Source organism: Ceratotherium simum, chromosome 26, assembly GCF_057802395.1.
Source record: "Ceratotherium simum simum isolate JZ-2026a chromosome 26, ASM5780239v1, whole genome shotgun sequence".
Taxonomy (NCBI): Eukaryota; Metazoa; Chordata; class Mammalia; order Perissodactyla; family Rhinocerotidae; genus Ceratotherium; species Ceratotherium simum.
In genome coordinates, this window is record NC_141925.1 from 43287546 (window position 1) to 43297507 (window position 9962).

At 55.6% G+C, this 9962-nt stretch overlaps 1 protein-coding gene and 1 long non-coding RNA gene across 9 annotated transcripts; one reads left to right on the plus strand and one right to left on the minus strand.

Annotated features, from left to right (window-relative positions):
- Positions 1–4241: 4241 nt before the first annotated feature.
- Positions 4242–9693, minus strand: ABHD11 (abhydrolase domain containing 11). Of its 8 annotated transcripts, XR_015548635.1 has the most exons (7): positions 9521–9687; positions 9220–9355; positions 8360–8533; positions 8017–8187; positions 7727–7908; positions 6730–6906; positions 4242–4561 (listed from the first exon to the last, which is right to left on the minus strand). XR_015548635.1 is itself a non-coding variant. In XM_087417743.1 (6 exons), exons 1-6 carry the CDS (start codon positions 9643–9645, stop codon positions 4510–4512), a joined length of 840 nt encoding a protein of 279 aa, XP_087273869.1. In that variant the 5' UTR covers positions 9646–9687; the 3' UTR covers positions 4244–4509. The 8 variants fall into 8 exon arrangements, 7 of the variants coding, with proteins under 7 accessions (XP_087273869.1, XP_087273868.1, XP_087273867.1 ...); XM_087417743.1 differs by lacking the exon at positions 6730–6906 and having other exon boundaries at positions 4244–4561; XM_087417742.1 differs by lacking the exon at positions 4242–4561 and having other exon boundaries at positions 6501–6906.
- On the plus strand, positions 6510–7265 carry LOC106803810 (uncharacterized). Its single transcript, XR_015548636.1, has 3 exons — positions 6510–6603; positions 6831–6929; positions 7042–7265. It is a non-coding gene; the product is annotated as an uncharacterized LOC106803810 (long non-coding RNA).
- Positions 9694–9962: the final 269 nt, after the last annotated feature.

Below are 9962 nucleotides of genomic sequence, written 5' to 3' on the forward strand. Positions count from 1 at the left end.
AGACCGTGACTGTCTGAACAAGAGCAGGACCCATGGGCTGGAGAGAAAGGTCAAAGGCATTCAAGATTTATTTAATCATACTATACTTTATTTCAATCATGAAAAGAATATGTTTGCTGTACAACATTAAAACGAGGACAGATATTATGAACTGGAAGCAACAGGCCCTGGTGACCGACCATGTGCAGATAGGAGCGGAACTGGCTCCCGGGGAGGAGCAGAGCCAGGGCAGGGGAGGAGTTCAGACCAGGACACGTAGCACCTAAGGGGCCTGACCCGACATCCGGGGAGACACGCAGATGATCAGTGAGCAGTTGATGTGGCACACCGGCCAGAGACTGAGGAGGCGGGAGTCATCCAGCTTGGGAAGGAGAGGGAAGTTGTGGGCCACAGTGCAGGGCGTGTGTGCATCTGTGTGCGCGTGCGTGCATGTGTCTATGGCAGAAGACACAAGGGCTGAAGACCGAGCTGGATGCTCCCTGACAGGCCAGGGACAGGCCGAGGTGGAGGAGCCAGAAACCTGGCAAGGGCTAAAACAGAAACTGCTGCACAAGAGGCCATGGGTCCCCAGGGCATCCACCTCCCTGGGATCAGGGACCACTTCGCAGAGGCGGGGCATTTGAATTGGGGCTTAAAGGATGGGTAGGAGGTGGCCAGGTGGAGAATGGGGGAGAGGCATTCTGCACCAGGGGCGTGAACAAGGACAACGACACGGAGAGAGCGGCGCTTCTTCCCCAGGGGCACCAGGCAGTCTCCATAGCAGAAGTCACCCTCACCAGATTCTTCACTGTGGACAAGCGATGCATATTCAGTAGAGACCAATGCTCTGTAAAGTCCTGTCCCCACTCTAGTCACAGGGGCATCTCTAAGCCCCAAAATTGGCATTCTGCACCCCCCACGCTTGTTCAGGGCAGTGAGGTTCCCTATGGCTCTGGGGGGAAATCCTGATACTCCAGTGTGGCTTTCCATGTCCTCTGTGGTCTGGCCCTGCCTCAGCTCTTGGAGGCTACCTTGCCCCCATGAGCAGCCATAATGCCCAATCCACACCCTCCTCTCAGGCCTTTGCACAGGCCTTACTTCCAGGCCTGGCACACTCTCCTCCCTGCATCCCTCTTCCTCCTCAGGCACCTGGCCAATGACTTCTAGTCCTTCCCTCCTAGATATCACCTCCTCTGAGAAGTCCTCCCTGACTGCCCAAGAATGAGTTTTGGGCTGCTTCTGTGTGGTCCCACAGACACACATCTATCCCGATTGTAGCACTATTGTGGATATACTCTATGTTAGGCATCTGTCCCCCCATTAGATGGCCACATCTAAAGAAAAGGATCTGGGTGACATTCTTGTTGATTTCCCAAGGCTGGCACAGAAAGTGTTGTGGAGTGAGGGGTAAATCTGTGCACGCTTGAGTGAGCAGTGTCCTATAGAGGAGGACTGAGGGAAAGGCTGGGCATCTGGGGGCTCCCACAGCCCCTGGACACAGTTTGGGGTTTCCACCCACAGGCGGCGCTGGTGGGCTGGCCCACTGGCCTGATATTGGGCACTGCTGCCACCTGCTGGGCAAGGCCAGTATTGCCTCCCGGATGCCCTCATTGCTGAGCCCCTGTGTGCCCAGGTTGGGATGACAGTCACCGCCTGTTCTCCAGAAGCTCTCGGGCTGGTGGGGGAGACGTCTTGACGGTGAAAAGACCATGATGGGGAAGTACAGGGGCTGTAGAGGTCTGGAGAAGGAAGAGGAGGCAGTTTGTGTAGGATTCAGGAATAGAACTGTCCCTGGGGCAGAGTTGTGGGAGGTGCAGAGGAGGAAAGGCAGCTGACCCAAGCGCCATGGCTGGGGAGTGTGAGTGTGAGTGTGTGTATGTGTGACCTTCTCCGGTTGTTGCTCTCTCTGGTCTGGCAGGCTTACTCTCCTTCTCTCAGAAGTCTGCCCCGGCCCGTTATTGTACCAAGTGCTGGCCATTGTGTGAGGGGCCTCAATTCACCCCTACTGTGACGGTCAGGGAGGCCCTGCGTTGGTTCCACTTGAAAGACGAGGATGATGAGGCTCTGGGAGATAAACACAAACAAGGGCACGAGGGTGGGTGACACAAGTTGTAAGCTGCCCAGCCCTGCAAACCCCAGCTGTTCTGACCACAAAGCCTAGCCCCCTGCTGCTGGTAGCTCTGCTTCCCCCTCTGGCCTCCCCCACCATCAGCCTGTACCCACCTTCCAGCTCAACCCTGATGCCGGGCTCAGCCACCCCGGGGGAGCAGGGGAGGAGGGAGATGTGGGCAGTGGGCAGCTGCAGAATGAATCCTACTGCTCAGCGTGTGGTATTTGAGGCAAGGCTCTGTGATGGAATTCACTATATGCCTGAATATAAGGTTATTTCCTCCTTTTTCCAGTGAGAAGATTAAAAGAAAATAAATTTGGCCCCAAATTCTAATTTAAACTTTTAGGGATACAAGTGAGTTCATCGACTCCCTACTTACAACATTTAGTTACAACATTTAGAATTTAAATATCTAAAATCACATACTTTTTAAAATAACTGTATTTCAAAACAATTCTTTTCCACTCTCATGGTGCGTGAAAGTGTATTCCAACCGTTCACTTGTGTTTCTGCCTCTCATTGTCATGCGTCCTGTGTCATCCCTAGCACCTCCTGTGGGTTCCCTAATACAGTTTTCTCAAACACATCATCTTCATTTGTGCTTGGAAATACAGAACTTTCTGAATCCACGAATGACACTGTTGCTGGAAATGTTATTCCAAGTCATAATGGCTGTTTTTCGTCTACGTGGTCAGTTAATATCTGTGATCTCCTTAGGGCAGCACAGAGCTAACTGAAACAGCAATCCCCGTCCTCTTGCTCTTTCCTCCCTCCGTCCCTTTCCCTGCTCTCTCGTCCTCCACAGCACCTCCTACCATCTGGTCTACTCTCCCATCTCTCTATTGTCTCTCTCCCTTCACTAGAAGGTGAGCTCTGTGAGGTTGGGAGGTTTTGTCTGCCTTCCTGTTTAATGTCACTCACCTGGAAACAGGCCTGGGACACAGCAGGTGCCCAATAAATATTTATGAAATGAAGGACTGTGAGGCTCTTAGGAATGTTCTGTAGCCCAGTGGCAGCCAGGGCCGTGCAGGAGCATGGCATTGGAGGGGGGTGGGAAGGCAGCCCTGCAGGAGCCGAGCCCATATAAGGAGGGCATCTAAGTCAGGGGGAGCCCCACGGTTTCTGGGTTTAGCTACATACAGGGAGACTGAACACTTTATGAAATACACTGAAGACGTTAGGGAGAGGGGGTAAAATATGGAATGGAGGAAGGCTAGGATAAAGCCCCTCCGTTGGACTGGAATTTAGGGCTAAATGTAAACTTTTTTTCAATATGTGTAAATTCTATCAGTTAGGATTCTCCAGAGAACCAGAACCAATAGGACAAAGGCTGAGAAGAGATTTATTATGAGGAATTGAGTCACATGACTGTAGAGGCAGAGAAGTCCCACAACCTGCTGTCTGAAAGCTGGCGACTTGGAGAGCTGATGGTGTGGTTCCAGTCCAAGCCCAAAGGCCTGAGACCCAGGAGCGCTCACGGCGCAAGTCCCAGCTGGAGGGCAGGAGAAGACCCATATCCCAGTTCAAGCTGTTAGGAAGAGAAAAGAATTCACCCCTCCTCTGCCTGTTTGTTCTACTTGGGCCCTTAATGGATTGGATGATGCCCACCCACACCAGGGAGGGCCATCTGCTTTACTCAGGTCACCAAGTCAAATGCTAATCTCTTCCAGAAACACCCAGAAATAATGTTTAACCAGTATGTGGGCATCCCGTGGCCCCGTTGAGAAATAAAATTAACCATCACCTAGAAAAAGAAACAAACATAGATGAAATGTGTATTTGTGTGTGTGTATAAACACGTGTGTGAGTGGGCCCGGGAGTAGAGATTACCCTAATTGCAATGAGCACAACTGACACCCAGATCTTGGTTTCTGAATACTATTCTCTACCAAAAAGAACCAGGTATTCTTGCAGAAATGGCTAAGTCCAGGGCTGGGTCAGGGAAAAACAAGAGCCTGGAATATCTTGTTGAGCCAGAAACAAAGAAAGTGCTCCAAGAATGATGGCACATATCAAAACGAGAGACCAGGGAGGGGCCGCTCTGGTCAGACCTGGACAACATGAGCATCAACACAAACGACAGGAGTGGCTTATGAGCCACTGAGTAAAATAGGAAACCACAAGTCCATCTGATATAAATGAATAAATAAATGAGGACGAAGAGAAGGTTCTTTATTTTTTTATTTTATTTTATTTTTGTGAGGAAGACCGGCCCTGAGCTAACATCTATTGCCAATCCTCCTCCTTTTTTTTTTTTTTTTCCCTTTTTCTCCCCACAGCCCCAGTAGATAGTTGTACGTCATAGTTAAACATCCTTCTAGTTGCTGTATGTGGGACGCGGCCTCAGCATGGCCGGAGAAGCGGTGCGCACCCGGGATCCAAATCCAGGCCGCCAGTAGCGGAGCACGCGCACTCAACCGCTAAGCCATGGGGTTGGCCCCAAGAAGGTTCTTCTTTAAAATAGAATGCCATCTAATAAATGTAGAAGGAATGAGGAAGTTAGAAAATCACCATTTGCAAACCATTATAGTAACAATTAATTCGGGCAAGGAAACATCCATGGATGCTGTAACTTGTGGGTGAAAGTGGGGTGAAGAAAACGATGTTTCATAGTCTCAAAATACCTCCCTTCCCCAGTACTTATTAATCATAATCAAGTGATCAACATTAATACCACCAGTCATGGTTCCAAAGGATACTGGATACAAGACACAGCCCCATTTCTGTGGTATTTCTGCCCAAAATGTATAATAGAGGTCTAATCATGAGGAAGGATTAGACAAACCCAAATTGAAGGATGGTCTACAAAGTCTACAAAGTAACTTCACTGTAATCTTCAAAAATGTCAAGGTCACGAAATTCAAAGAAATACTGCAAAAATTTGTTCTAGATTGAGGGAGACCAGAGAGATGTGACAACTGGGTACAGTATTGGGTACCATATTAGATTTTTTTTACCCTAAAAGGATACTTTTTTTTTGACATTTAAGAGCAGTGTGAAATTGTTTCTAAATAAAAAGTGAAATACAAGAAATGCCTAGCTTCTCCTGGCTGACTCCTGCCGGCCTGCAGGATTCATTTGGGACGAGCTCCTGTGGAACCCCGACTGCCTGGGCGTGGGGAGCCTCCTCTGCGCTCCCACTGCCCCTGGACCTCCAGCAAGCTTTTCTGACTATATCTATGCTTTATCTCTGCTCACCCTGGGGGGTCACGGCCCAGAGCAGCCTCTCGAAACACACTGCATCTCCTCAACAAAAGGGGTGTATTTGGGGGCACAGCTCAACCCCACCTCTTCGCCTGGGGTTCAACCAAAGAAATTGTGGAGTCTGGCTGTGGGAGGCACACCTGGCTGAGTGGGACCCAGAGACAAGTGGGAGTCATGTCTGCAGGGCGTTTCCTGGGGGTCTTGGAGGAAGTATTTACTGTTTAGGGCTCAGTTGAGCACCTAATCCTCAAGAAGTAACCTTGCTGAAGAGGCCTCTCAATGGGGAAAAATTCCCTTTTACACCTTAGATGTCACTGGTGTGCTCAATGGTCACCTTGAGGGAGGCGAGGGATACCAAGGCCACCTCCCTGGAGCACAGCGGACCCACCCACGCTCAAGGATCAGAATGTTGGGAATGTTGGAGGAATAATGAGCCATATTGCTAGGAAGGATGGACATTCAAGATGTTAGGAAGAAGTTGCCAGGAATGATGAAACGTTTTTCCTTTAGTTTTCTGCTGAGCTAAGGTTGTAGTTATACGTGTGAATGATGCCATTCAGGGTTCCTTGATGCCAGCTCTTCAGGACAGGGGTCCAGAGCACCTGTCTCCATCCCTCCTTTCTCATCTCCTGATGTGGGGCGAGTGCCCCCTTGGGGTGAGGGACGAGTACGACTGGGCAGGAAGGGGCTGAGGAAGCTCTGGCCCTGGCCAGAGGATTCCAGGATCCAGGATAGAAGGCAGGGGCCTGGTCAGCCTGCTGGGGGCGGGGCCTGGCAGGGAGCGCCTTACCCGGAAGGGAGGGCAAAGGGCCATGTCCTCTGCCTGCCCCACCCCACTGACAAGAGTCCCAGTCACCAGGCCAACCTGTCTGGGGCCCTTGAGAGGTAAGTGTCCTTTTGAACCCACCTTGTCTCTTCTCTGGGGATCGGGTGAGAACTCCTTCCCTCCTTGGGGGGTCCAAACTCCCTACCCCCTCTGCTTACCCTTAAGCCAGGCAGGAGCCACACCTGCCACCCCCTCAGCATGGAAGTCCCCCTGCTCTACTCCCAGAGGTCCAGGAGACTGGGCACTGGGGGGGAGGGGCAGAACATCTCAGAGTCCTCCCCTCCTGACATCAACATCAGGGCCAAGCCCAGGGCGGAAGGGCCCAGAGCGGGGCACCTCATCCAGGCAAGCCCCAGATCACTGACACTTCCTCTGTCACCCTACAACAGACCCCAGAAGACCAAGCGGCTGGAGCACTGGGGGACACCCAGACAGAGCCCTCGCTGGACCAAGTCCTCCAAGAGCGGGATGAAGCCATTGCCAAGTGAGTGACAGCTGCTTGCACGGGCTGGGAGGACAGTGGGTGGCTCACCCTCAGGGATCAGTCCTGCTAGAGGAGGGGAAGGGGGACGTCAGGTCTTCCAGGAAGGAAAGCCACATGAACACCTACCCTGTCACAAGGTAGGGGCTGTGGCCACACTTGCCCACCCCCAGGGCCCAGCACCAGATGGGCGGGCCTGAGCCTCAGGCTGCTCTCCTTGCCATCTGCAGGAAGCAGGCAGTGGAGGCTGAGCTGGACACATGCAGAGCCAGGCTGCGAGCTGTGGAGGCCCAGCTGCTGGAGGTCCTGGAGGAGAAACTGAGACTGAGGCAGGAAGTGGAGGCCTGGGAGGTAGGGTGGGAATGCTGGTCGGGCCTGGGAGGAACGGCCCTGGGGAGAAGGGCACACGGTCTGCCCCTGAACCTGCTCTCCTGCCCTCAGGAGGACATGCAGCATCTGGTGAGACAGCGGGTCGAGAGTCAGCTGCAGAGAGAGTCCAGGGGCACTCTGGGAGTCCCTGTGGCCCCCGGAACAGCTAGGACCCCCCGGGGCCGATTCCCCCTGGGTCAGTGGGGACGTTGGCGGTGAGCGAGCTCAGCCCAGGACCTTGGGAGCAGTGTCTTTATTCATTAAAGCTTGAGGTCTGACCACCTCTGTACCCTCATGCCCTCTGTGCCCGCCTGAGTCCTTCTGTGCAGAAACGTGGAGCAGGCAACAGGGCCTTGAAGCCTGCGGTTTTGTGTCCCCTCTGGCCAGCAACCCTCAGGCCAGGAAGCCTCGAATGGCAGCCAGGAAGTCCTGCGGGCGGTCGGCGTGGATCCAGTGCCCAGCGTTAGGCACGGTCTGCATCTGGGCCCGAGGGAAGAGCCGCCTAATCTCAGAGTGGTGGCTGGGCCTGTCCACCGAAGAGAACACCGCCCAGCATGGGTGAAAGGGGAAGTGGGATAGAAAGAGAGAAGGAGGCAGAGCAGGGAGAGATGGAGAGCCACGTGAGGCCACGTGGCCAGTGGCGTTTCTGGACTCTCAGGCGCCCCCTGCCCCATATCCAAGCCCTCCCGGAGGCAGGCTCCCCAGGCTGGGAACTGAGAAGGAAGGCATGCCCCTCCCGCCACCCAGCCTGACTTACGGCACAAATTGAGAATTTCCACCAAGGAGGAAGAGGGTTGGCCCAGAATAGGATTCTTGTTGTGGTGGGAAGGCCATGATCTTGTCCACATGCTGGGCCAAGGCATCCAAGTTCACCCTCCACACGAAGCGCCCGTCCACCTCCACCAGGTTGGTCAGCAGGAACTGTCGCACAGCCATGTCCTGTGGGAGTCCGGCAGTTGGGGGCAGCTGCCTGTGAGGCGTGGGGCTGCCACTCTTCCCTTGATGGGTCCCAGCCCACAACACTATCCAGGGGCTTGGGTGCATCACCTGGATGACAGTGCTGAGCTGCTCACTGGCCAGTTTGCGGGCACAGGAGCGGGACACCTCATCCGGGATGTCTATGGCCCTCATGGCTGCCATGTAGGTTGGGAAGTCTGAGCTAGATGTGGTCTCCACTGGGCTGATGTCCACGGCAATCAGGCGTTCCACCAGCTCTGGCTGTGGGAGAGAACCAGACTGGGGACCAGACTTAGGGCAGGCACAATGGGTCTCAGGCATAGTTCCTGGATCCTGAACTTGGCCATCCAAGGCTTGTTTGAGTCCCAGGTTGTCTGCTGGGTACTCAGGGTTTACAGTGAGTGGACGGAAGTCCCGGATAGGGACGGCTCACCCTCTGTAGTGCCAGCAGCATGGCTGTCTTGCCTCCCATGCTGTGACCAATGAGGACGCAGGGCACTAAGTCCAGCTGGGGAAGGAGGTCCTGCAGGTCCTGGCTCATGGCCTCATAGCTCATGTCTGAGCTGTGGGGGCTATCACCATGGTTCCGAGCATCCACTGTCAGCACCTGAGGAGTAGGGTGAGAGGGGGCAGCACAGGCATCCATATTCCGGGCGTAGACAGCCAAAGGCCTGGCAGACCGGCAGGCTGAGGAGGATGGAGAGCCTGGGGAGAGATCCTGAGTGCGAAAGGGCCAGGATGGTGAGAGGGCCCAATTCCCAGGCCTAAGCGGCCCGGAGGAAGAACCCAGGGCCACTCTGCCAGAGAGGAGAAGGCCCGAGGAGTGTGACCACGTCTCTGAAGGTCTGGCCTGGTTGGGTGGCAACCCCAGAAAGAGCAGATGCCAAGAATTACAACAGTTGGAGCAAAAAAGGATGGGCTACTGTAAGAGGTGGAAGACCCTTGCCGTCCCCGGTTAACGAGCAGGGGCTAGCCCCCTTAGCAGGGAGGGTGCTGGCGCTTAGGCATCGGACAGCTGAGCCTAGCTCAGCGTGGACCACACAGCCGGAGAGCTGTAACACGAACGAAGGACTGGATGAATGTAAGCATGAGGGAATGAATAGGGTCCATCTAGGGCCTGGGTCTGCCCTTTGGCCTCCATCCTTAGAAGGTCAACCTCTCCTTTCATTTCTGCCCAGAGAGACCGGCCACTCCTCAGCGGGGTCCCAGCAGCGAGGGCAGAGAAGCTGGCCCCGCCTCGGCCTCCTTCCTGGCCCCGCCCTCCCCGGGACCCCGCCTCTCCCGGAAGCTCACCCTTCGGCCTGTCTGCTGGGCCAGGGCCTTGGCGACAGAGTTGAAGTTGGTTTTGCAGCCGAAGAGCCCGTGCAGAAAGACGAGGGCCGGGCGGGCCGCCTCCCCGTCCAGAAGCTTGTAGGAAAGCGGCACCGGCCTGGCGGGAGGAGCAAGGAGCGGGGGAGGGTCTGAGCCGGCGGGCGAAGGGGTTTGGGCGGGAGGCCTGGGGGGGCGGGCCCAAGCGGAGGAGGTGGGGCCGTCGGGGGCCGGACAAGAGGGCGAGGAGTGAAGGACGGCCTCCCACCATGCGCCCTTGACTGACCTCGGCTCGGCGCCGCCTCGGCCGCTGCTGCTGCTGCTGGGCGCGACGGGCACCCCAGAGAAGCTGAGACTGGGGGGACCGAGCCCCCTGTGGGGGAGCCCCCAGGCGCGGACCCAGCGGAGCATGCTCGGGAACCGCCGCACAGCGCGCACCTCGTCCAGTCCGCTCGCTCCGCCTCCCGCCCCGTTCCGACTGCAGCTCCGCCCTCTCCCCGCCCCTACCGCGGAATTCCCGCCTTCGCTCACGTTTTCTCACGTAGTCCCAGAGACGAGTCTGTTCCGCCGCTAGCTCCGCCCCTCGCGGTATGACGTAACCCCCGCCGCCCCTGCGCCCGCAGGCGGGAGCACCGCCCCGGCCTCGCCCCGCGCGGAGCCAGACGGTCACCGGGCCCCGCCCCGCGAAGCTCCGCCCAGCCCCTGCCGCGCGACGTCCTCGCGGGCGG

Coding starts and splice junctions, on each gene's coding strand:
- ABHD11 (XM_087417741.1), bottom strand. CDS start 9,645: ATGCTCCGCTGGGTCCGCGCCTGGGGGCTCCCCCACAGGGGGCTCGGT. Junction 8,534..9,219: donor CCCAGCAGACAGGCCGAAGG/GTGAGCTTCCGG, acceptor CCTACTCCTCAG/GTGCTGACAGTGGATGCTCG. Junction 7,909..8,016: donor AGCTCAGCACTGTCATCCAG/GTGATGCACCCA, acceptor GGACTCCCACAG/GACATGGCTGTGCGACAGTT.